This window comes from Onychomys torridus, chromosome 5, assembly GCF_903995425.1.
Source record: "Onychomys torridus chromosome 5, mOncTor1.1, whole genome shotgun sequence".
NCBI classification, from domain to species: domain Eukaryota; kingdom Metazoa; phylum Chordata; class Mammalia; order Rodentia; family Cricetidae; genus Onychomys; species Onychomys torridus.
The window spans coordinates 6864735-6891819 of NC_050447.1; the positions used below are offsets into that span (position 1 = coordinate 6864735).

Genomic DNA, 27085 nt, shown 5'->3' on the forward strand with positions numbered 1-27085 from the left:
TGTCTTACATAAACCTGGCTGTTTTAGAACTCACTATGTAGACCAGGTTGGCTACTGAACTCAGATTAAAGGCATGTGCTAGTATGACTGGCTAAAATCGGCAAATATTGCTGATATAAAATTTCTAATGTCCATGCAGGATATATGTTTCAATGTCCCTTTAAAATGATTCTTACAGATTTACTTACTTTATGTGGATGAGTGTTTTGCCTGCATGTTAAGTGCATTGCATGCATGTCTGTTGCCTGAGGAGGATCCTCTGGCACTGGAGTTAGGACCATTTTGAGCCACTAGGTGGATGCTTAGAATTGGACCCAAGTCCTTTAGAAGAGCAGCCAGTGCTCTTAACCACTGAACCATCTCTCCAGCCTGTGTTTCAGTGATTGTTTTAGTTCTTACTGGGATTATTTGACATTACTAACAAACACTTTCATTTATTTTGAAGACATACACCGAAGAACCTCAAGCCACCTCCCCCAGAAAGCTGGAACACAGTGTCAGGAAAGAAGATGAAAAAACCGAATTCTGGACAAAATTTCCATTCAGGTAAATTCACATCAAGTTCTTTTTAGTATTATGATGGTTGTTTATGCCAGGGAAATTGTGAGATCTTTTTGTATTTTCCACAGATACAGATTACAGAGGGCCAAAGAATCTAAGCAAGCCAATAAAAGCCCCATCAGCACTACCTCCTCGACTACAGCATCCTTCTTCAGGTGTAAAACAGCATGCGTTCTCTAGTCATTCTTCAGGGTCCCAGTCTCAAAAATCCTCCAATGAGCATAAGAATCTAAGTAGGACACCCTCACAGACCATAAGGTAACATTCCCTAATTCAAGAGAAGTAGAAGTCATGACAGTCATTGTATGTGCTTTATTATGCTAATTTTTCTTTTAGTTATAACTTCTTATTCATACTTGTTTATAATGTAGTATTGAAAAGTATTGCCAGGTGGTGATGGCACACACCTTTAATCCCAGCACTTGGGAGGCAGAGGCAGGAGGATCTCTGAATTTGAGGACAGCCAGGGATATACAGAGAAGCCCTGTCTCTAAAGCCAAAAGAAAAAAAAAAAAAGAAAGAAAGAAAAATGTTGTTGATAGAGTTCCCAAATGGTACAAAATAATACTATAGAGGAATAAACTTTTATTTTTGAATATTTTGTTTCAAGTGATGGCAAACCTTATGGTAGCTCTTCAGAGTTTCTCAACTACTGTGGCCAGCAGAATAATGATTCATAGGAGACAGGAAGGTAGTTTGCTTCAACACAACTCAGTAGCTGGTATTGGTTCAAACTGTGAGAATCTGACCCCAGATAGTTTATTTTAGGCATATCTAAGTAAATTGAAAAGCTTCCTGGTGATAAACGTATGTACACAATAAACTTAAGACATGACTACATCGAAATTTTTTGTGAAGTGCATGTGACATCTTCCCTAAGGATGGATTCTTTTTGGTGGGGGGGGGGTTTCTCTCTGTAGCTTTGTGCCTTTTTCCTGGAACTCACTTTGTAGCCCAGGCTGGCCTCGAACTCACAGAGATCCGCCTGGCTCTGCCTCCGGAGTATTGGGATTAAAGGTATGCCCCACCACCGCCCAGCCTAAGGATGGATTCTATACATTGATTACATGTAAATACATCCCATAAAGATAGGTTCTGTACATTGACAAGCTCACGATAAGGGTCTGGTGGAGTATCCTGTGTGGTTTCATCCACACAGAAGGCACAAATGTCACCAGGCTATTAACCACATCTGCTCCCAGCCTTCCGTGTGGATAACAAATTACATATCCCTCTCTTTGAAGGGACAGTCCTGTGTGTTTAACATTCCTCATTCCCTTAGTGCTTATCTGTGCTCACAAGGACCTCTGTCTCCTACATCTCTCCCTTTTTATTTTATTTTTTTTGGTTTTTCATGACAAGGTTTCTCTGTAGCTTTGGAGCCTATCCTGGAACTTGCTTTGTAGACTAGGCTGGCCTGGAACTCACAGAGATCTACCTGCTCTGCCTCCTGAGTGCAGGGATTAAGGAGTGTGCCACCACTGCTCAGCTCCCCCTTTTTAATTTTTGAAGAGAAAATTGTGGCTGAAATAGAGGCCAATGTTGAATGCTTTGCTTGTATGACTAATCCAACTAACATAGGCAAGCATAACAGAAGTATAAGAATAGCTAACAGAGGACCAAGAAACCGGGTGGGGTGGGAGTGGGGTAAGGGGGAGAGACGTCTTAAACCACGATGGCCATTCAAAGGTCACTTTATAGATTTTTTTGTTTATCTCTATACAGATCATTAATTTGACCATTGAAAGTATGAGAAAAAAATCTGACACATTAAAGCAACATGTGCCAGAAAATTGTTGGCAACCAAGATAATGCTTGAGCAACAAATTATCTGTAGTAGGTCTATTTTGTTTTTATTTGTTTGTTTATTTTGTTTTATATATATATGAGTGCTTTGTTTTCATCTTTAAGAGAAGAGGGAATCAGATGGTTGTGAGCCACTACATGGTTGCTGGGAATTGAACTCAGGCCCTCTGGAAGAGCAGCTAGTTAGTGTTCTTAACCAATGAGCTATCTCTCCAGCCCCCAGTAGGTCTATTTTGTAAAACTGTTTCCCAATTCACCCATCTCTTGATAAATTTCTGCAAATATTTTTACTGTACTATCAGTAGATTTACTAATCATATAAGTTATATTTGAGACTTGTCTTTGTACTCCAATAATCATTCTTGGGATTGGCAATAAAAAAGCTGTTGTGGCTGCAACCATTATAGGATCCAGTAGATGGAAAGAATCATCAGGGAGAGCTCTTTTGTTTTTCTTTTTCTTTCTTTCTTTCTTTCTTTCTTTCTTTCTTTCTTTCTTTCTTTCTCTCTCTCTCTCTCTCTCTCTCTCTCTCTCTCTCTTTCCTTCCTTTTTCCTTTCTTTCTTTCTTTCTTTCTTTCCTTCCTTCCTTCCTTCCTTCCTTCCTTCCTTTCTTCCTTTCTTTCTTTCCTTTCCTTTCTTTTCTTTTCCTTTCTTTTCTTTTCTCTTTTCTTTTCTTTTCTTTTTTTTCTTTTCTTTTCTTTTTTTTCCGAGACAGAGTTTCTCTGTGTAGTTTCGGTGCCTATCCTGGATCTCGCTCTGTAGACCAGGCTGGCCTTGAACTCACAGAGACCCGCCTGGCTCTTGTCTCCTGAGTGCTGCCCGGCTCAGGGAAAGCTCTTAAGGAAGGGCAGTATAAGTAGCATTTTCACAAAACTAACAAAAAAACAAAAGGTCCATCCCAAAAACAGTTGTTTATCAGAGGGAAGTGCACTAAGGAGGTATATAAGCACATTTAAAGCATAAACAATGTGATTAAAAAAAAATAAACCAACATTGACAGGAATATTGGAGATAGCCCTATGAATATAGGTATGGGTGCATTCTACTTTGTCCCCTGTTATTTTGTACATAATGCATACGAGTAACTCCTGTGCTATACATTTCTTTTTAAAAGCCCAGGAATAGGTGGGTCTCTTCTGATACAAAAATGATTGTTCTTGTTAACTGCCACGTGCCAAAGTCATTGGTTATTTTCTAAACCATTGGCAACAGGTAGTGCTATTGTAGGTACAATAATTTTAGTAGTAATACATGAGACATTACTTTTTTATTTTTGAACAAACTATATTTCCACTATCAGAGTCCTCTGAAGAGTATGTGATTATGCTCAAATCTGTGTTGCATTTAGACTGATCAGTTAGATTAGTCCAACCAAAATGTTCCCTTACTTCTGACTACATATTTGTATACAATATTGTGTCTAGACTACTGGTCGCAAAGGATAAAAACAATCCTTAGCATGGCAAAACATCACACTGCCCCACTGATAAAAGGCATTTGGATTCTACATTGATGAGCTGAAAATTAACATATAATCTAGTCAGTAAACATAACAGTAATGTTTTTGAATCAGTAGTGTTGTGTCCTTGTCTCCCCAAGGCCTTGGCTTGTTAAGTCTTGATGCCTCTCCAAGTCATCACCTTCCTCTTCCTCTTGGGGCGTCTTCTTGATGGGTTTATCATCTATCTTCAGATGCTTCATTTGTCTGGTAGTCTTTGGGATGCATCAGAGTGGCAGCCATCTGGGACTTCATTCATTTTCTGGAAAGATACAAGCATAAACTCACCCTAATGTTTGAAGTACATCAGTCCCTTTCCATTGCTTAGTTTCTGAGTCTTCCATTTAACATACTTTAGGCTCTGTCTACTTTAGGGCAAATGTATTTTAGCAGAAGCAGCCTTATCCTTTAAAGTGAAAAAAAGTTAGTGTGGCTAAGTTGTGGGGTTTGGTGGATGTATATGTTGTTTTTAAATTTGCTTTCTATTGGTTGTTGTCATTCCACATCAGCTGGACCCTGCTGAGGATTGTGGGGATTTCAGTAACCTAATTAGTACTTCATAAATTACAAAATTCCTTAAACTGTTTCCTAGTATAAGCAGGACTATCATCAGTTTTTACCTGTAATGGGATCCTAGAAAGAAAATGCATAATGAGCTATTTGACAAAATTAAGTTCTATATGTGACTCATTGGTGTTTTCCTCTGCTGACTAGTTACGGAGAGGCATTGTACATGCCAGTGCACTCTGAGCACATCTGACAGCAGATAACCCTAGTTCAGATACCAAGCTGATATAAGAACCACCTACTACTGATTATGCACTAGAAGTTTAGATCTGTATAAAATATACCTTCAATAAAGAAAAGGCTCCTCTAACTTCTCCAGCCAGAGTCAGACCAAGGGCAAACAGAAATAAAAAACAAAACCTATGTAAATTAACAATGGCCATTAAGTTCTGAAGATTTAAATCTAACCCTATTTCTGTAAGATTGGCCATCTTCAAAATCTAGGGCAATTTTAGTTCTGAGCAATTTTAATTCTATTTGGAAACAGGATACTTAGAGTACTTAAGAAATAACCACAGAAAATCCAGAAGGAGCCCATGTAAGTGTGATACTGTAAACTGTAGTTAGTTTTCCTGCCTGGCCCCCAGTCAGGACAAATCTCTCTCACCCGCCAGGCCCATAGATTCTCAGAACCAACCAAGTAAACACACAGAAACTTATATTACTTATGAACTGTATGGCTGTGGCAGGCTTTTTGTTATCTACTTCTTTTATCTTAAATTAACCCATTTCTATTAATCTATACTTTGCCACATGGCTCACAGCTTACCAGTACCTTATTTCTTTCTTGTCATGCGGCAGCTGGCCATGTGTGTGCCTCTCTCTTTCTCTGCCTTCCACTTCCCAGCATTCTCCTCTCTGCTTATACTTCCTGCCTGGCTACTGGCCAATCAGCATTTTATTTATACAGAGTGATATCCAGAGCACTTCCCCTTTTCTTTTTTGTTAAAAAAGGAAGGTTAACTTTCACATAGTAAAATTATAGATAACAAAACAATTATCAAGCAGGAATTACAGTTACAATATTAAAGAAGATATCCTATCTATCTTACATTTGTGAGTCTAAGGTTTTATATCTAACTTATCTTTTATCATAACTGAGGAAATTATAACTATCTAGTCTTCAACCACATGACCTCAGAAGGATATAATATCATCTGAGAACCGGGAGAAGGATGCAAGGAACTTTCGGGTGTCTTGCAGGGTAGACAGAGACAGCTGGGAGCCTGGACAGTCACCTAATGTTCCTTTGTAAAGTTGGGGCATTTGTCTTCAGCCCACAGGGCTAGAGTCTCTCGGTCACTTTTCTCAGTGTCTTATAGAATGTCTGGCAGTTTCCTCTGTGAAGCAGGTACCTGAAGGACCATTTTGTCAAGTAAAGTTTAGTGGTCACCTTTTTATGGGTCCTGCATGTCCAGTTGATCAAGCAGTCCAGGCAAGAACAGTTTCTTGTCCAAATGGCTATTTTTGCCAACGTGAAGATAAGATACTGCCCATCCTCCTCTCTGAAGTAAATCAGTGCTGCCAGGAGCAGACATGTCTCACTGTCCACAAAGTCTAAATTTTTAAAAATGTTTTAAATGCCATATTTTCTATGCCTTTGAAGTATTTGAAGACTACCTATCTATCTAAAATATTTCTATGTATACCTAAAAGACTTAACTAACATGGCTACAAGTATGATTATCATAGATGACTAATTATTAATCTTTTTAATTATCCATTATAATTTAAAATGAGCTATACAAACAATACCTTAAACACGAGTAGAAATATACACACAGTATAACAAAATTAACTTTAAGTTTGTATCAATAGACTAAAATCTATACCAATGTAAAACATTTTAAATGAGTTGTTCCTCTTTAGAAGTAGGTTCATTAACTACCCTTTTATCCTATTATATCTATATCATATCCACTTTTCTTCTTTAGAAAGAGATCGCATTTATAATCGACCTGCTTTAATAAAAATACTGTTGTTTTTTTTTCTGTCCCACATAGAGGGTTCTTCTGATTTGGGACATAAAAGTCTCTTAATCTTTTCTTTTAGCAATATGTCTGGGCTTAAGAGAAGGAGTGAGCTACTTCCATATCCAAAGCCAGCTTGATAATTTTGGGAATTTGGGCGTAGTTTCTCTTACTACTTCCTGCTGGAGAGGGCCGCTGTATCTTATGGGGACATAAGAAAATTTTAGGATTATGGAGTAGTCCGTGAGGGTGAACCTCTGAGCCAGTTGTCTTGAAACCATTCTGGATGTTGGATCATCTGGGCCATGGTGTCATCAGAGACCTTTCAGGTGGTCTTGGCTGATCAAACCTGATGTATCTTAATCTGGAACAAATCCACAGCCTCTGGCTTTCTGTGGAAACAAAAGGAGAGACTCTTTTCCAAAGCAACATATCCTTATATCCAAATTTTGAAGTCAAGGTACCTTTAAAATTTACACATTTGTTTAAATCAACAGCTTTTATGATCAAATCTTTTTCTGTAGTTAAAAATCCCAAAGACAACATAAACCAGATTCTCTGTGTAATATCCATCTTTGTAAGACTGAAACGCCACTGTGGCTGCTGGCTCCGTCTACCTCAGCTTCCCAACATGGCGGTGGTACAGTTTACTGCCAGCTCTGGGTCTGGAGCTCTGTGTACCATCAACTATCAGAAGCAGTTCTATCAAAGCAGTGCATAGCCCAGAAACCTTTTTTTTTTTAAACTAGCAAAGGCTAAATCCAATATGCAGCAGAGTAAAGTGCCGCTTGTAGACTCCTCATTCCTGCCACACTGCAGGTCAGACTCACACGCTCAAACCATCAGGCTGCTGCTAACTTGAGAGAGACAACTAGGAAGCTGTTTTTATCTCTGTTTTAGAATCCTTTTTGTCAGGTTTTAGGTTGGGTGCCATTTGTAGTTAGAGTTTTCCTGCCTGGCCCCCAGTCAGGACAAATCTCTCACCCGCCAGGCCCATCCATAGATGCTCAGAACCAACCAAGTAAACACACAGAAACTTATATTACTTATGAACTGTATGGCTGTGGCAGGCTTCTTGTTATCTACTTCTTCTATCTTAAATTAACCCATTTCTATTAATCAATACTTTGCCACGTGGCTCATGGCTTACCAGTACCTTATTTCTTTCTTGTCATGGCAGCAGCTGGCCATGTGTGTGCCTCTCTCTTTCTCTGCCTTCCACTTCCCAGCATTCTCCTCTCTGCTTGTCCCGCGTATACTTCCTGCCTGGCCACTGGCCAATCAGCATTTTATTTATACAGAGTGATATCCACAGCAGTAAACAAAACAAAAGATGGACAGTATCAAAGCATAACTATGGAGGAGGAACGTACATGGCAGACAGTCTGACCTAACATTGATAGGTGTACTAAAAATACTTGTAGTAGATAATATCTTGAAAATAAATCATACTGATTGCACTTCTGGTTTAATCCCTTCCGGCCACCAAGGGAATTTGAGAAACATGCAAGTTTTCTTTGCATTCCTTGGCCACTGTATTAGCCAGAAATATTCTAAAAACTTCCTTGATTCCAGTCTAAGACAAATTGCTAAACTGTCTTATTTATTAATAAAAGACCTGGAGCCAGATACTGGGGTGAAAACTGAGATCAGAGAAGCAGAAAGAAGCCAGCCACATTCTTACCACAAGGAAATCCTCAGCCAAAGAGAGCTACTTCCTGTATGCCCACACCTGTATCCTTTCTATCTCTGCCATCTTACTTCCTTTCTCTGCCAAGCTACATCACTTCCTCTTTCTGCCCAGCTCTATCACTTCCTGTCTGTCTGTACAGACTTCCAGACCTCCATGGTTAGTGTGCCACCATGCCTGGCTCTGTTCCCAGTGTGGCCTTGAACTCACAGAGACTTAAATGAATCTCGGCCTTCTGAATGCTAGGATCAAAGGTGTGTGCTACCATTGCCTGACTTCTATGTTTAATATAGAGGCTGGCTTTTCAACTCTGATCTCCAGATAAGCTTTATTGGGGTGCACAAGTAAACTATCACATTCCAGTTTGTCCCTATTTTCCCATTTAAATCCCTCTCAAGACTGCTCACATTATTTTTAATTTTTTTTTGTCATGCTGTACAAAATTACAGATTTAAAAAGTGAAGTATTAATAATCATAAATAGAAAATTATCTGGGTGGTGTTTGGACTCCCAGTTCCTGAAAGGTCTAAAGTGTGAGAAAGTCTCCTCCATTTTTGATGTTAAGGACATGATAAAATTTTTTATTTTGTTAATGCTGCAAGTACACTATTGGATCAATGTCTAATTTGACTAGATATCAACAGGGAAAGCATCTACAGTCTCAGGAACAGAAAACTCACTGTATCAACCCTTTGGTTACAATCCTTACAGGGTCCCGGGAGTGGAATGTGGTAGCTTGAAAGAAAATGGCTCTCATAGGGAGTGGCACTATTAGGTTTGGCTTTTTTGAAGTATGTATGGCCTTTTTGGGAGGAAGTGTGTCACTATGGGGGTGGCTTTTCCTCTTGTCTATGGATCAAGATGTAGATAGATTTCGTAGCTCCTTCTCCAGCACCATGGCTGCATGTATACTGCCATGTCCTGCCTTGATAATAATGTAATAATGGACTAACCCATGAACTTGTAAGCCCCTCCTTTCCCCCATTTAAATGTTTTCCTTTATTAGAGTTGTCATGGTCATGGTGTCTCTCACAGCAACCAACCCTAAATAAGACAGAGAAGACAGGGCTTATTTCAGCCCACACTTCCACATTGTAGTCCATCACTGAAAGAAGTCAAGGCAGAAACTCAAAACAGGGCAGGAACCTTGAAGGCAGAAACTAAAGCAGGGTTCGTGGAGGATTCTGCTTATTGGGTTGCTTCTCATGCTTGCTCTGCCTTTCTTTCTTTTTTTTTTTTTTTTTGAGCTGGGGATCGAACCCAGGGCCTTACGCTTGCTAGGTGAGCACTCTACCACTGAGCTAAATCCCCAACTCCTTGCCTTTCTTATAAAGCCAGGATCACCTGCTCAGGGGTGGGCACCAGCCACTGGGCTGGGGCCTCCCCTATCAATCACTAATGTAAAAAATGTTAGACAGACTCGTTTATTATTCCCAGTCTTATGGAAGCATTTTCTCAGTTGAATGTCTCTCTTTGCAAATGACTCTAGCTTGTGTCAAGTTGACAGAAAACTAACCAGGATACTAATCTAGTTAGTCATGTCTTTTAGGTTATAAATATCATTTAATTGTAAGATAATTTTCTGTTATTCAGGGACATTTGGTCCATGGTGGATTCTTAGCAGATGGAATTCTTACATGTCAGCTAGTTGTCATTAGTTGGATTTGAAGATTTTTTTTGGTACTTGGTAGCTTACTCAGCGTAGGCAAAATACCCATTGTTCTGAGGCCAGCTGATTCAGGATGGTGGGGAACATGGTAAGATCGATGGATTCCTTGCTTGTGGGCCCACTATGTACTTCTGTGTGTAAAAATGAGTTCCAAGGTCAGCTGGGCGGTGGTGGCGCACACCTTTAATCCCAGCACTCAGGAGGCAGAGGCAGGTGGATCTCTTTGAGTTCGAGGCCATCCTGGGCTACAGAGTGAGTTCCAGGAATGGCGCAAAGCTACACAGAGAAACCCTGTCTTGAAAAACAAAAACAAAAAAAAAGAGTTCCAAGGTCAGAAACAGTACTGTGGAATACTGTGACAGTGGGTAAGGCATTCTGTAAGTCCGTGTATGGTGGTTTTGACAGAAGCATTATGCACAGGAAGGCAGATCTAATAACCAGAAGTAGGCAGCTCCTGCAGTAAGGACAGAGCATTGTCTCTTCCAGAGGAGGTGGTTCAGTGTTCTCTTCCTGCCAGCCAGGTCGCTGACCACCCTAGGAATGTGCCATATTGCGAGCTCAGTAGTGGTCTCTGCAACTGTAGCCACTGGTGCTCACCAGGTAACTTGGCGAGCAGCAGCCACATTTTCGAGCTCATGCGTGAACCCCATCTCTGTCACCGGGATCACTTTGTTTATAGGTCCTTTGTGCAGTGACAGCGATGGCTGGGAAAGAACGGGTCATCTTATCTTCTTGATTATTAAATTCAGCTGGAGTTGGTTAGAATTTTTCAGATGCCTGACAACTTGCCAAATCCTCTTTGGAGTCTTTTATAATTGGTCTTGAGAAGAACTGGTCAGATTATGAGGGTCATTTGCTCTTTAGGATTTAATATCTGATTATAATTGGAAGTACCTGATTTATTTCAGAGTTAAAATAGCAGTACCACAGTATCCCAGTATTTAGTAAGATTGTATTTATTTGTGCTTTGGCAACATTTTTTTCTAATTTTTGAATTTGAATTTTGATTTCTTGCTTATACAGGTGATAGAAGTGATAGAAATAGTATCCATATTGCTTTTAGAAGTGTTTATTTTTATGAGTGTGTTTTACCTGCATGTGTATAAGTAAGTGTAGTTAGTATCTGTCTACATGCCTAGTGCCTGAGGAGGTCAGAAGAGAGGACATAAGGTCCCCTAGAACTGGAGTTACAGGTGGTTGTCAGTTGTCATGTTGGTATTAGGAATCAAAACCTGGGTTCTCTGCAAGGCAGCCATCTTAACTGCTGAGCCATGTGTGGGGATATTGTGTTCCCTGAAATATTGTGCACTCTAATAAACTTATCTGGGGTCAGAGACACAACAGCCACAGTATTAAACATAGAGGTTAGAAAGTGGTAGCACACACCTTTAATTCTAGCATACTAGAGGCAGAGATTTGCCTGGATCTCTGAGTTCAAGGCCAGCCTGGGCTACAGAATGAGTTCCAGGAAAGGCGCAAAGCTACACTGAGAAACCCTGTCTGTGGGTGGGTGGGGGATCTACCTGGATCTCTGTGAGTTCAAGGCCACACTGGAAACAACCCAGGCATGGTGACTCACGCCTTTAATCCCAGGAAGTAATGGCAGAAAGCAGAAAGGTATATAAGGTGTGAGGAGGAGGAACTATGGCTAGTTAAGCTTTTAGGCTTTTGAGCAGCACAGTTCATCTGAGAGGCATCCAGTCTTAGGAAAACAGGATCAGCTGAGGAATTGGCAAGGTGAGGTGGCTGTGGCTTGTTCTGCGTCTCTGATCTTCCAGCATTCACCCAATACCTGGCTCCAGGTTTGTTTTTATTAATAATACTCTTAAGATTTGTGCTACAGCCATGTCTAGCCATTCAAAATATTTTTTATGGCTGCAAACCATATATGAATATTAGATTTGTTGCTAAATACATTGTTGAGTCTCTTGTGATCTTTCTTTGACCAAAGCTACATTGAAGTGGCGGTGGCAGACAATAGTCCAGTCTGACACATCTCATTGTTCAGTTTTCGGCTTTTCTTGGAGTCAATAATCAGGATGGTCTTTATGTCTCATCTGGTTATCGCCTTTAGAACATGAGAACAGAATGCTTTCTCTTCCTCTCATAAGCTTTTTCTTCTTTACATTGGTAATTAATTAGTCTATGTTGTTTGTGTGTGTGCATGTGTGCTACGTCGACATGTGGAGGTTAGAAGAAAAGTTATAGGCGTCAATGTTCTTTATTCACGTGAATTCTGGTGATTGAACTCAAATGGCCAGGCTTGGTGGCAAGCCTTAAGCCATTTGCTGCTCCCTCTTTCTTTTGAGACTACATTTTTATGATCGTATTGGAATGTGGCATAAAGAATATGCACAGTGCTTATATTTCTGCACCCAGAAAAACATGCAGTCACTTCTGTATCATGTACAAAGAAGTGAGTTATATTTTACTTTCATTTTACTGTGCGCCACTCTGAGTTTTATCTACTTTGTAAAGTAACTTTAAATGCTGTGGTTTATTTTTTTTATTTTTTTATTTTTTGCCAGCTGTCCTAAGTTACAAAGTGTTGTGGTGTAGTTGTTTAATTAGATATTTGTACTGCAGAATAGATCATTGCATTTTTGTGTCCTACACATTTGCCTCTTTTTTTTTTTCCTGAAAGAATGTTTTATTTGACAGAAAACCTGATCGGGAAAGAACTGAGGATTTTGATCACATGAGTCGTGAATCTTACTATTTTGGCCTCTCCCCAGAGGAACGCAGAGAGAAGCAAGCTATTGAAGAGTCTCGTTTACTGTATGAGATTCAGAACCGGGATGAACAGGCTTTTCCTGCCCTTTCTGTACGTATGTAAAGATTTTAAAAGTTAATGTTTAGAAGTCTTTCTTGATAAAGTTTGTAGTAAACCATAATTTCTCATGGTGAACTTAATTCTTTTTAACTGAAAGTATTTTAAAGATTATGTAGACCTTGGTATGGTGGTTAAATGTTTGTAATCCCAGTTACTAGAGAAGCAAGAGAATCCCTGAATTCAAGGCCATTTTGGAAGCATAGTGAAGTTCTGTGTCAAGAATAAAAAGGAAGGAAGGAGGGACCGTAAAAGTAGAGCCTGTAGTTAATCCTGGGGCTAGAGATATTATTGAAAAGAGCTGGTGACAGATGAGCAAGGAAACTGATTTGTTCACCTGACAGTGATGAGTATTTCCTTTCTGGCTGAAAGACTTAGTATCTGTAAGCAAAACCTGCTGTGTAGGGGCTTAGGATTCAGTTGACCCTTTGCAAGTTTTTCTGAACTGTCAGGAGACTTTGGCCACTGCTTATTAAACATAAATTTGACTTGTGCACTAGTACGATACTGATATAAGGAAGCACATGGATTTGTTTTGTTCCATGTGTTAGTACCTGGTATACTAGATACTTCTGACAAAAGCAATGACTCTACCTTCAGTTTCCTTAGCGTTGGGGAACAATCAGAAAGAAAAGCCATTGCTATGTAGGTGAGGAGTTCCATTGACAAGGAGGGCTAAATTGATAATCATGGTCTTTTAAGTCTTGGGAATGATACAAAATGGTGAATGAAACAAACAAGGAGGAATGCTGTTGAGGGCGACACTGTGCCAGGGACAAGATCCAAGTTGCATGTGTTCACTTTTCTGTCTTTGAGAGAAGCTCTGTTTGAAAGAGCTTATCTCCGACTAGTTCAGTGTGGAGCTTAGGGAGGATTGTAAAACGTAACCAAGTCAGGTATGCCTGTGTGGTAGGCATCGTCTGTGTGTGTGCTAAAGACATTGCCTTCCCGTCTTACTTGTTGTTTCCACATAGCTTTTCTTCTGTAAGAGGCTGATTTGTAATCATTTCATCTTATACTCAAACTTTTATCCTTAGCGAATGACAAAGATAGTGCTACTGCTATGTGGTCATAGATCGTGAAATTCTATTGTTAAAAATTTGTTTTCATACTTCTAAACTTTAGATTTAGATTGACCTGGTGTTGGATTTGATATAGTATAGTGGCTTAGGTTTTTTACTAAAAACTGGAATAGATTTGTTAAGAGTGTTGTGACAGGAATCAAGAACCTTCAGTGATAATTTATCTTAAAGCTCCAACTTTAGCTGAGCAGTGGTGGAACACGCCTTTAATCCCAGCACTTGGGTGGTAGAGGCCAGGCTGGTCTACAGAGTGAGTTCCAGGTCAGCTAGGGCTACTCTGAGAAACTCTGTCTCTGAAAAAAACAATCATACAAGAAAGCAAGCAAACAAACCCCCCCCCCCCCAAAAAAAAACAAAACAAAAATAAACCCCAAATCCCAACAATTTGTTTTGGTCTCTTTGCTTTACCAGTGATACTGTTTTTAACCAATGATCATTGGGTCATTCAGAGCTCATGTGGTTTGCTCTTGAGTATATCATTTTAGTGATACGTGCTAATTGATAATTTTCCCTTCACAAGGAATGCTGGCAAGGTTGATAGAGAAGATATTACTGCTTTTCAAAGAATATCAAGTGTAAGATGACAGTTGGTCAATGTGATTTTTTTTTTTAAATGATATGTGAAATATTAATTAGGCTTGAAAGTCTGATTGCCTGGTATTTTAATTCAGTAATAGAGTATTAGAGCATACAATTGAATTGATGATATCTAGACGATATCCTTAACTACCTACCAGGTGGATTCTAAAGTATAAAAATATAAGGCTATGAATTCTAAGGTTTTTAGTTAGAAGTAAATATGTTATTTGTAAAACTTGTATTCATGTTTTTAAAATTTTAATGCACAGTGTGACTTTTATTTTAAAGAGTCCATCAGTCAGTCAGTCCCCTCAGAATAGCAACTCGTGTGCCCAGAGGAAGTCTTCACATGCAAGGGATAGGAGAGGAAGCATGAGGAGAGCAGATGCAGAAGAACGGAAGGACAAAGGTATACCACTTCATCACTGAATGAACCTGATATCTGCCTGTTCCAGTCACATACAATATTTCCTGCCCTTATTTGTGGTTTTGTTTTTTGCAGTTTTAGGTATTCAAGTGAACTATGGTCTGGAAATCTTAAAAGGAGGATTCCAGAAATACTTACTTCTTAAGAGTCAAATTGAGTGCTGTTTTGAGTAGCATGATGTCTTGTGATACACTGGTGCTGCCTGCTCACATGCTGCCCGCACACTAGTCCCTCAGCAGCTGTCTTGCGGGTCACTTTGACTGGATGTAGTAGTGCTTGTGGTGTAGTAATTAATGCCTCCACAGTGCAGAGAGTGATGCTGGCATCCTGAGTGTGCCAGAGAGAAGTCAGCACTTTAAACGGAAAGGTGGAAGTTGAGGCCTTTGCAAGAGGTTAGACTCATGTAACTGCTATTACAGAATAATTGTAATTCTGTTTTATTTCAGTATTAGTTTTGGTTGACTTATAAATACAAGAAAATATAGTAAGTCTAATATCAGTTACCATTCACAGTTTCAGATGTCCGCTGGAGGACTGTGTCTACTCTGGATAAGAAGGGATTACTATAGTGGAAAAAGACATTTAAATTGTCAAGCTGTCCAACTAGTGTTGCATATCTGTTATTGGAGAGAAACTGACTTGAACTAATACAATGTCTTTTTCTTTTCTGTATTTAAATCTGATTGATGGTTGATGTTCCTTTTCTTATTTTTAATCTGTTACAGATTCTCTACGTGGCCATACTCATGTGGATAAAAAACCCGAGCCCAGCACACTGGAGGTAAAGGTTTTAAATATATTTAAAACATTTATTTATCTATTTGATGTGCATGTATGCACACTATGCTGTATGTGTGGAGAGCAGAGGGCCACTCGAGGAGTTACTTCTCTGCTACTGAATTAGCCTGTGTTAGTCCCAGGGATTGAGCTCAGGTTTCCAGGCTTGGTGGCAGCTACTTGAGCTGCTGAGCCATTCCACCAAAAGTTGTTTTGTTAGGCTGTCCTCGAAATGACTCTATAGCTCAGGCTGTCCTCGAACTCACTCTGTAGCCCAGGCTGTCCTGGAACTCACTCTGTAGCTCAGGCTGTCCTGGAACTCACTCTGTAGCCCAGGCTGTCCTCGAACTCACTCTGTAGCCCAGGCTGTCCTCGAACTCAGAGATCCGCCTGCCTCTGCCTCCTGGAGTGCTGGGATTAAAGGTGTGGGCCACCACTCCTGTCCAGTCCCAAAAGTTTTAAATGTTAATTGCCTCTTGTTCTTTAATGCTCTGGTGCAGGAAGAAGTAGGTAATGAGATTGAATCCATTTAGATGTTTTGTAATTTTACTAATGAAGTTAAAAGCTTGAGAAGTCATTGGCATTTTAATCACTTCCTAAGGTGACTTTAGGCTGCCCTATCTTAACTTGCAAAACTGGGTTTTTTTTTTGTTATTTTTTAAAATTTTTTTATTTTTATTTTTTCCAAGGCAGGGTTTCTCTGTGTGGCCCTGGGCTGTCCTGGAACTCACTCTGTAGATCAGTCTGGCCGCAAATCCACGGAGATCCACCTGCCTCTGCCTCCCGAGTGCTGGGTTTAAAGACATGCACCACCACCTTGGCCTCAGTGTTTATTCTTTATCACTTTGTGAAGTAATGTTTGTAAAGGAGACTGCTATGTTCTTAAAAGTCCTCATCTAAAGCTCTCGAGTAATGCGGCATTACACTGATGTGTAGGCCAAATGAAGCGGGAGTGGGTTCTCAGAGCAGGTTCTCTGAGTGAATTAGAAAGGCAACCATACTAACCCAGAATGGAGTTCTTTTAATCACAGTGTGACTTTTTCTTATTCCCAAAGATCAGTGATGATAAATGTACAAGAGTTTCATCACCATCTAAGTTAAAGAAAGTAGAGTGCCCATCTCCTGTAGAACAAGTAAGTTACTGCACGAGGTATGCAGGCTCCTTTCTGGACTTCTTTTTGCTGTGTGTGAAAACATAGATGTTGTAAATGGAAGAATTCATTTCTGACATAATGTAGGTGCTTTAAAATTTTTATAATTTATTCTATTTAATCTAAAATTTTAAAAAAGTTTATAGAATGTCATTTTATAGCCATTCTCTGGCATTCCTGTGACTTGATTGTGAGTAACCTTTATGTTTGGCATTGCTCTTGCTATTTTTAAGGTAGTTCAGCTTGAAAATTAAAAAGATAAAATTCTTACTGTGTTAATAATATTTCTAGAAGTTATCTCAATCATTACCAATGAATTACTCCATATACATTTAAAAAAATACCAGTAGTTTGCCAAGTGAATGAACACACTTCATTTTCTGCATTTTGGTTCTTGGTCTAACATAAGAGTAGGTATTTACTTGCTGTTTTGTCAACATACTTTGCGTTCATAAAATAAATGTGCCTAGGTGCATTTTATTTTATTTTTGTGTAGGAATCTTTCTTACACAATATTGAAGACTTTCAAGGAAATATCTGTGGTTTTGTTCTCTTGCCCTAGTGTTGTTCTGCCTGTGACTTGCACCAGGCAGCCCTGGTGTCATGAAATGAGTTTACATGGTATTCTTTGCCAATGAGTGAACTCGGAGGCTGGCGTGAACAGTTAGGTATATGCTTAGTTTTATAGTAGGGCCTTTTGTACTTCACTCAAGATACATTTGTTACTAAAATTTGTGTCAGCAAAATGACTTCTTCCCCCTTTTCCCCTCCCATTCTTGAAGAAGCCAGCAGAACATATGTCTTTGTCAAATCCAGCTCCCCTTCTAGTCTCTCCAGAAGTCCATCTCACTCCTGCGGTGCCTTCTTTACCAGCCACTGTGCCAGCCTGGCCAAGTGAACCTACAACTTTCGGACCAACAGGTTAGAGAAGAATTTTTAAGTATTTCCAACCAGCTAACAAAAATTCCTTTCAAATCAGAGGCTTCAAGTTCTTAAGTGAGAGCTTGACCACATTAGAATTACATGGTGTCCATTGTATGCTTTTCCAATCTTGGGATGTGTGACATTTGAGCCAGTTACCTCTGTTGTTGGCCACAGTTTTTGTTTCCTGCATAGGACACACTGTTATATCTTCTTTAGGACTCTTTACAAGGACCTTTACCTTAAATGGTTTTTTTTTTGGGAACTGTAGTTGGAAGACATTGACTCAGCTTATTTCCTATTCCTAAAGTACTTTAGGTTGCTTACTGAATGCTTTACAAGGTGTGTAAGTTGTGCAGGATTAATTTAATGCAAACTTTATTTCTAAATGAAAATGACTTTGCCTATTTTTGTTTCTTCTCATTTTTCTTAGGTGTCCCTGCTCAGATTCCCATTTTGTCAGTGACACAGACCACTGGACCTGATGCTGCTGTGTCACAAGCGCATTTAACACCCTCTCCAGTTCCTGTGTCAATTCAGGCAGTTAACCAGCCCTTGATGCCTTTGCCTCAGACAATGAGCCTTTATCAGGACCCACTCTATCCTGGGTTTCCATGTAGTGAGAAGGGAGATCGAGCCATTGCACCACCTTATTCACTGTGTCAGACCGGCGAGGACCTGCCTAAAGGTGAGGCCTTCTCTTGTTTTTTGTTTTTTTTTTTTTTTTTCTTTTTTTTTTTTTTTTTTTTTTTTTCCCTTTGTTAGACAGGGTTTCTCTGTGTAGCTTTGTGCCTTTCCTGGATCTCACTCTGTAGACCAGGCTGGCCTTGAACTTCGCCTGCCTCTGCCTCCCGAGTGCTGGGATTAAAGATGTGCACCACCACCGCCTGGCCTTCTTTTGTTTTATAGTGCTGTATTCCTTGAGAAAAATAGAAAGACAGAAGTAGAAGCCACAAGTCTGCTTCTTACAAAGCTGTAGAATGGGCTCACTAAGGAAAGATCACAGGTTTGATTATTGACTCAGGATCATGTGATTGTTCAAGCCTATTTTAGCTTGGTCTTAGTAGAAAATGAGTTTTTGTGCTTAATGAATCCTCTCGTGTAGTTTTTTGTTTGTTTTTACCTTTTCATAAATAACTTCGACAGCTTTGGAATCATTTCTAGACTTTTACTGATTTTGTAGATGATGCCTCACTGTATCGTCCAGGCTGACCGGGAACTTGTACTCTGCCTCATTCTCCCCTGGGTTCTGGGTTGTAAGTGTGCACTACTACCACCTTATTGGGTTTATGGAGGTCTTACTCTTTCTCCAGTATTTTCATTTGTAATTTTTGAAACCGCCGCACATAATATATGAAAAATAGTGTTCATCTGAGTTTTCTCTCAGATTGAATTTTAATCAGATAAACTAAATTTAAGCTATTCAGGGACTTAGATTTTAATGCAGAGAAAAGTGTAGCAAACCTGAGTTACCCTCTGTTAATAGCCTAGAATTTGGTTGTTTCCATTTTTGTGTTTTGCTCTATAGGCAGTCTGGCAGGAAAATTTGTCTTTAGAACTATAATGATTGACGATGAAGGAAAGAAAAGCTTTGACTATGTAGTTTTAGTAAAAAAAAATATTTTATTTTCAGATAAGAACATCCTTCGATTCTTCTTCAATCTTGGTGTAAAGGTATTTTTCCTTTTAAAGTTATCTTTCTTATCACTATCTAAATGGTAAAATTTAAAATATTTAACTCTTAATCAGTTGGTAATCTGAGGTTTATTAAGTGCTACTTTTCATGTTTGGTTATGGGGCAGGTTCTAGTTTTTGCTTGCTTTTTAAAAAAAAATTCGTGATGGTTGGCCTTGGAATATATGAAGGGGCAAACCAGTTTCCTGGACTGCTCATGAGAATGTTCTTGTTGGAGAGTTAGATGAAAGCTCTTAGTTTGAAGTTCTACTTAGGAAATTTAGGTGTGCCATCCTTTGCAAATCAGTTGGTGTCTCTGAAGCCTCCTGTTTATTATGCAGAACTGCCTCCATTGAGAGGATTAGAGGAAGTAATATATAGAAAGCATTGTTCTGTAAGGTGGGAACATTGCTCACTAGCACAGCAGAACTTGCCTTTGGAGGGAGAACAGCTTTTCTTAGGAAGAGGCTACAGAACTCACTTCCCATGTCAGTGTTTTGCTGTCTTTGACTTGAATTCATTTCTGACAGTTGTATAAACATGGACTATCAAGTGCCCCAATCCAGGACTCAGCTTCATAAAGCTCTGTGCTCTATATAGTTGCCTGGTTACACTTATTAGTACGTGCTGGATTTATAACGTCAGCTAGTTATATTTTCTTCATAATTTGTTTTTTTAGTTGAATGCCAACAGAGGAAGGAATTAAAGTATTTCCTTTTCATCTTTACCCTTTGTTAAGGGGTCTAATTTGTTAATCTTTAGGTATTGGAGTAATTTGTGGGCTCCTAGAATAAACTATTCCTGTTGGAGACTTTCCTGTTTGAACATTTTCCTGGTAGGCTAGAGTTAGGATGTGAGGGGTCTAACTAAATCTCAGTGGCTGAGATAATGTTTCTATTAACCTGCTTCAGGTCAGAACCTGGGGAACAGGGTCATGAAGTGACTTGATTCCGGTTCTTTCATATCGTGTGTTACTGTGATCATCTTGTATTTGGGCTTAGAGTATATATCTCTGGAGGCATAAAAGACTTCGCTATAACTAATTACTTTCAGAAAGATAGTTTTTTAACCTTTAGTATTACTGTTGGTTTATTTTGCTGTTTTTGTGTCTTTCAGGCATATAGTTGTCCTATGTGGGCCCCACATTCTTACCTGTATCCCCTGCACCAGGCCTACATGGCAGCCTGTAGGATGTACCCAAAGGTCCCTGTTCCTGTGTATCCTCAGACTACTTGGTTCCAAGAAGCCCCTCCTGCTCAGAGTGAAAGTGACTGTCCTTGTACTGATGCCCACTACTCTATGCACCCTGAGGCCAGTGTGAATGGACAGATGCCACAGACAGAGATTGGACCTCCTGCATTCTCTTCACCTCTGGTTATCCCTCCATCTCAGGTGTCTGAAGGTCATGGTCAATTGTCTTACCAACCTGAGCTTGAGTCTGAGACTCCTGGGCAGCTTCTGCATGCTGAATATGAAGAATCACTAAGTGGCAAGAACATATACCCACAACCGCCCTTTGGCCCTAACCCGTTCTTAGGTCCAGTTCCTATTGCACCTCCTTTCTTTCCTCATGTTTGGTATGGGTATCCTTTTCAGGGATTTGTAGAAAATCCTGTAATGAGGCAAAATATTGTCTTGCCTTCTGATGATAAAGGGGAATTGGATTTACCCATGGAGAATCTAGATCTGTCTAAAGAATGTGACTCTGTCTCAGCAGTGGGTGAGTTTCCAGAAGCCAGAGTTGAAGGTGCACATTCTCTCTCAGAAGCCCAAAGTATGAGCAGCAAGCATGAAGGCCGAGTGGAGCAGTCGTCCCAGACACAAAAGGCTGACATAGCTTTGGCTTCGAGCTCTCCTGGAGTAGAGGGAAAGACTCATCCTCCCACTCAGATTCTAAACAGAGAGAGAGAAACCATGTCTGCTGAACTTGAGCCTAAGAGGACCATTCAGAGTCTAAAAGAAAAACCGGAGAAAGTACAAGATCCTAAGACTTCAGCTGACGTAGTTGGCCCCAGGGCCAGCTCTGTGGATAGACTGCAAAGACCAAAAGAAGACAGTTCTGAAGATGAGAGTGAAGTATCTAATATACTGAGAAGTGGCCGACCCAAGCAGTTCTATAATCAAACTTACGGAAGCAGGAAATACAAAAATGATTGGAGCTCTTCGGGTAGAGGTGGCTATCAACATGTGAGAGGCGAGGAGTCCTGGAAAGGGCAGCCTAATCGAAGCCGGGATGAAGGTTTTCAGTACCATCGAAATGTTAGAGGACGCCCATATAGGGGAGATAGGAGGAGATCAGGGATGGGAGATGGTCACAGGGGACAACACACTTAATGGTTTCTTGTTGCTCATATTGTAGACCTGAAGCCTTTTCTTAGGTGGAGTATTTCTGAAGGCTTTAAAAAACATTAAAATAAAACCCAAATTGGAACTATCTCCTCCCCTCCCCCCTTACACCCAATTCCTATTCTCGATGAGACTTTGGACATGACATGTTCAAGGGGCAGATGAATTTTTGGCATTGTGATTTTTCTTACTCGGAATCTGTTTATTGGGTTACTGCCCCCATAAAAAGTAAACATGACTTCAAGTATTTTTTTATAAACAGCTCAATATAAAACATAGACATAGTGTTTGTTTTTTTTTCTCTTGTGTAAGTTGATTTAAAACATTGAAAATGTGTGCTTTTTAGTGTTTACTAAAGTGACAAGAAAGTAAAGCATTCAACACACTATAGATTCCAAAACATAACATTGCACCAAATAGAAATGTATATTTTATTATGCAATGCCTTAGTCATAAACTGGGCTCAAACAGTTCTCAGCCTAAAACACTGTTGTCTTTTAATATGCTTCCAACCCAAAGGCCTTTCATCTCAGTATCTGTCAAACTTGAATAACGTCTTCTCTCTACTATTACACACGAGGCAGCCTATTAACCTGTGTCTCAGAATTGTTGTATATAGTTCTTTTAATATCCATAGGGTATATTTTTGAATTTTGGTGAGTATTTGTTGAACTTGAGATTGCGTACAATAGATGTTTAAGAAATAGTAGGAAGTCTGATGAGACGGCTGTTTCCATCAAGAACTCTTAGCACTGCTGTAAATATCATGGTGCCTACTCGAAAGGAATGTAGATGCTATGCATTTTGAGAATAATCTGCATCTGTTAAAACTGCAGAGGTTTTTTAATGCCACTTTAACACTAATGCACTGACAGATTCTAAATATTTTGTGAGAAATGTTAAAATTTTTACCTTGATAGGCTTCTCTATAAATAGTGTTGTTTTTCCTGCACCACTGGTTATGTTCATCATTTACAGTTGCATGTTAAACTTGTCATAGCTGGAATTACTGTAGAAAAAGAACGTGATTGTGACTTCTAGTTCTTCTAGAGGATGCTGCTAGAGGTGGTTTTGCTTTGCATTTTGTAGCTCTTACCCATCAGTGCTGTGTCTGACCTGCTTCTTCCAGTCTGCAGTATTCACCGGGATCCTTTTGCATGTTGCACTCCGTTCTCATTTAGAGAGTGGACTCGGACAGCACAGTATTCATGCATCTGTGTTACTTTGTAAAACTAACTGTACTTTGTATTTCTTATTTGTATATATCAATGTGAAAATCTACCTTTTTTAATGTTGCAATTACGTTGTGATCAGGCAGTTTGAGTGCTATGCAATAGTAGTATGGTGGTGATTTTCTTCGCATGTTGTAATATACCTAACCAGAAATAGATGTGGCTTTTGTTTTGGGGGGGCAGATTACTTAAAAAGCAAATACAATTAACTTGAATATGACAAACGAAAGCAGACAGTTTTCTGGGTCCTCTTATGACTTGTGGAATGTTTGGCTGTCAGCTAGGCTCATTGAAGCTCCATTGTACTGTAATGATGGCATTTACCTCTGTGCTGTTTTAAATACCCTCATGTCTGTGTAACTGCTGATTTGAGTAGTGATTAGCATTTAGAAATTTTGTAACATAGGACTTTAGAGAGCACTTTGAAAGATAGCATTTTATTAATGATGGTGCTAGGTAAAAGAATTTATAGCCTGGGATGTGTAGAAAAAATTGAGAATCTGTTGAAAGGAATTTGTTGTCTGCTCCTAAGCCAGAATGGTTGTTCTCCAGTGCTTCAATGTTATGCTGCATTGTGGAGTAAGAACTCTAGAGGCTCTTCTCTTTAGTCCATGCTTTTTATGTAGAATTGGCTTTATCTCATAGTTTCAATATGAAAATCACCTTGTGATATAATAAACTAGATTTATAAGTTTGACATGTTTTGTCTCAGGCATCCAAAAGAAGTAGCTGTTTCCAATGTCTCTTGTGTTTCTCCAACTGGGAAAATCTTTGAAATTGGACAGGAAAGATTAATGCTTGGTTTCTTACAATCACTCTGTCTCACCTTAGTGAAGAACAGTGCTTTGTAGCTGCTGAGGGAAACTGAAGAGCTTCTGTCTCCTTCCCTGACCTCTGGAACATGATGAAGCAGTGGTGAAAGAATTCTAGCCTGTGGTACTTCCTTTGTAGCCTCCGGAATACAACTCTGACTTTAGTAGTTTTAAATGATCAGTCTTTGTATGAAGGTCAGTTTGCTTTCTTTAGGTATGTTTTTAAGTGTATTCATCCAGGGGATCTTGCCTTATCTTGAGGTCAGGTTAGGGCCAAGCCAGCTTTTTTTCTTCACATGAACTGTAATAATGTATTTTAACCTCTTTCTACACAACGAAAGAGAAAAACGACAGCTGAAAGTCCTTTGTATTGTAATTGGGAAGTGATGAAACCTATTATGGGATACATTTTGAAGAAATGCTTCCACTGACCAAAGCTCATCTGTTTTAGTGTAGGTGCTCTAGTTGGACGAGACCGACCCCAGCCTCCTCTTCAGTGTTGTCTCTTCAAGTTACTTCCTCTCAAAGCACATCTTCCTTTCTTCCCCACGCACTTCTTGGCAGCCTTCATGTCTCCTCTAAGTCTGTTTGATGGCAGGGCTAAATTCATCCCTGCTCCAACCTGACAGGTGTAGGTTCCCATAGCCCACAGTGCTGAGAGTTTCTGTGCTGCAAACCATTCTTTGAGTGGAGTCTTTCCTTTGGCCAAGGGTGAACTAACATGCTTGTGAGCTGCATGCAGACTTGCTTGTGATTGACTCGGTGCAATAGAGTTCCTTCCTAAACGTTTCTGGTTTAGAAGATACTCAGCCATCTTGGAAACTAGCAATATTTATTTTACCTTCAGTTTAAATGAGGTTTTTCTTTCACTTAGGGTACTTAGCAAGATACATTCTAATGTAGCTGAAGAGAAAGCTGTGTTTCTGTTTACTGTATTTTGCTCCCTATTTTATGTCTAATTGCTTTTTAAAAATCTTCATAATGGCTCACTTGAGTACGTCAATTGAAAGAGCTAAGATTTTCCTACTTAGCCATTGGCTCTCCCACTAATTGGGACTTTTTTAAAAAATTTTTTTAAAAAAGCTTCTTTGTTCCCTAAAATTACAAGTTTTAGAAAATCCTGTAAGAGGGGTGGGTGCATGTCTTAATGCTGAGAAGCAGCAGCTTTGGGGGTGAATTTACTTGAATGGTTTAAAAATTGCATTGTTACAAAGCTAGAAAAAAATTTATGTATGAAAAATGGACCTAGCCTTACACTGAGTACAGTAATACTTATAAGCATGTGAAGATGTGATCATTTGTGATGTTACTTGTAAAAACATATATACATATCTATACATATCTTTTGAAGTGTTGAAAGGAATAGTACTTTATATTCTTTATCATACCACTTTTGTAAGTGTTGAATATATTGCTGTTTATTTTTCTATGTTCTGTTTCGTAGCCTTAAGAAGTGTTTCAAACGATCTGAATGTATAAAACAAGTCAATGCCCTACATGGTGTGATGCTGCATTATATATACAACCGTGTGCATATATTAAATTCTGTCTGTCGATTCTGCTTGGGATTCTTTGGTCTTTGGGTAACCCAATATATCACATGTAAATCTGAGGATAAATCTTAGTAAACTCTTGAAAATGATGTGGTTTCCATGAATTTTTCATGCTAGCAGATAATTACAGTAGAGAGAACTGAAGATGGGATTTATACCTATAGGACAAGTGCTGTTTTCCTTATTTTTTATGTATTGCAGAGCTTTGACCAAGTCATAGAGCTAGCAAGTGGTGGAATTGTACTTAACCTCAGTGTGAGCGGTTTTACAGCGAATGCCCACCATCTTTTTCAGCACATTGGAGCAGGGATGCAGACTACCTAGACATTCATAGGTAACGGACCTCTGTAGTCTTTCATGTCAGGCCCCTCCCCCTGTCCCCCCAGTTCAGTATGTGTTTTCTGAAGAGTGAACAAATTGGAAACAGAAATAAGGTTATCAGGTATACTGAAATAAAAACTGTTTGCTTTTTTGCAGACCTGAGAACTGAGGTACAGGCTGTGTATATTTTAGCCAGGCATTCTACCTCTGGATTGTGTCCCTGGCCCTGAAAAACATGTTTCTTCTTAAGTGCACATTCTTCATTAAGTAATTTGCAAGAATACTGCCATGTCAGTGCTTGCCGAAGTTAGGAACTTCCTCAGGAAAGTGGTTTTCTCAGAAGCAGAACGTAAAACAACGCTCATTCAGTGCAAATCTTGATGAAAACTGATCTCGAGTCAGATGTGTTTGAGCTTGTGCATATGAATGCAGGTGCCCTTTGACACCAGTGTTTATGGATTCCTTAGAGCTGCATTTAGAAGCAGTGCCTGACATGGGCACTGGGAAGAAGTCTACAAGGCAGGATACAGTTCACTGAGTATCCCTGGCGGGCCTGAAACTTAAGATTTACTGCCTTGGCCTCCTCAGTGCAGGAATTCATGGTCTGTGGCACTGTACCTGATCCAGTATGCACTCTGTGTGATTTAATTTAAAATTACTTTTAGTACAATATATTTTGGTCATCCCCCCCCCCCATTTTTGCCAGATCTTCCCCACCTCCCTACTTACCCAAATTCTTGTTATTTCTCTCAAAAATGAAACGAAAATCAAAAACTTCAATAACACAAAAATGTACATTTTAGCTAACTACTGGACATGGGGTCTCCCCTGGTCTGTGGTTGATATAACCAGTGGCACTCTATTGGACAAAACTGATATTTCCTTTCCCAGCAGGTTTCAATTCAAATAGCTTCCTAATTAGGGGTGGGACTTTGTGTCCACTTCCCCTGTCAGTGATGGGACTTTGGTTTGAACTGGTGCCTGCTGTCAGTCCCTGCATTCACGTGTTTCAGTCCTTTTGTGTCTGGAAGATCGTTTCCTTGGAGTCCACACCACTGGCTCTTAATTCTTTTCTGCAGATTGCAGAGTCTTGAGGGAAGGGTTTTAATGACATCTCATTTAGGATTGAGTGCTCTCAAGTGTCTGCACACTGAGCAGTGTGGGTCTCTCTTAATTACCATCCATTGAAAAAAGCCTACTGAGGGAATGAACAATGAATCTGTGAGTAGAATTATAGCACAAGTCCTAAAAGGTCTTATTAATAAAAACAAACTTGGAGCTAGGTATTGGGGTGAGAGCTGGAAGATCAGAGAAGCAGAACAAGCCACAGCCACCTCACCTCGCCAGTTCCTCAGCTGATCTTGTTTCCTCAGACTGGAAGACTCTGTGTCCTCATCCGAATGGGTCTCAGCTGAACTGCTCAAAGCCTAAAAGCTTAACCAGGCTAAATGCTTCTAGTTTCTGGTCTTCATGCTATATATAGTACTAGAGCAAGCGCTCTATGTAGACACTGAGCTAAATTCCCAACCCCTCATGGGTATATTTTAAGCAGCAGCTACAATAGTAGGTTTCCATGTGGCTTTGCACTCTTAAGTCACTGAACCATCTCTTCTGCCCAA

The 27085-nt window shown here is 39.6% G+C and overlaps 1 protein-coding gene across 2 annotated transcripts in view; it reads left to right on the top strand.

Moving 5' to 3' along the window:
• Positions 1-25234, top strand: part of Otud4 (OTU deubiquitinase 4) — a 54913-nt gene extending 29679 nt beyond the window's left edge. For both annotated transcript variants that reach the window (XM_036187128.1, XM_036187129.1), the window contains exons 12-21: positions 446-546; positions 630-819; positions 12423-12585; positions 14541-14661; positions 15405-15460; positions 16512-16589; positions 17390-17528; positions 17962-18216; positions 19162-19202; positions 20319-25234. In XM_036187128.1, the coding sequence (XP_036043021.1) occupies positions 446-546; positions 630-819; positions 12423-12585; positions 14541-14661; positions 15405-15460; positions 16512-16589; positions 17390-17528; positions 17962-18216; positions 19162-19202; positions 20319-21536 (2362 nt within the window). In that variant the 3' untranslated portion in view covers positions 21537-25234. The remainder of the gene's footprint in view (positions 1-445; positions 547-629; positions 820-12422; positions 12586-14540; positions 14662-15404; positions 15461-16511; positions 16590-17389; positions 17529-17961; positions 18217-19161; positions 19203-20318) is intronic.
• The last annotated feature ends 1851 nt before the right edge of the window (positions 25235-27085 follow it).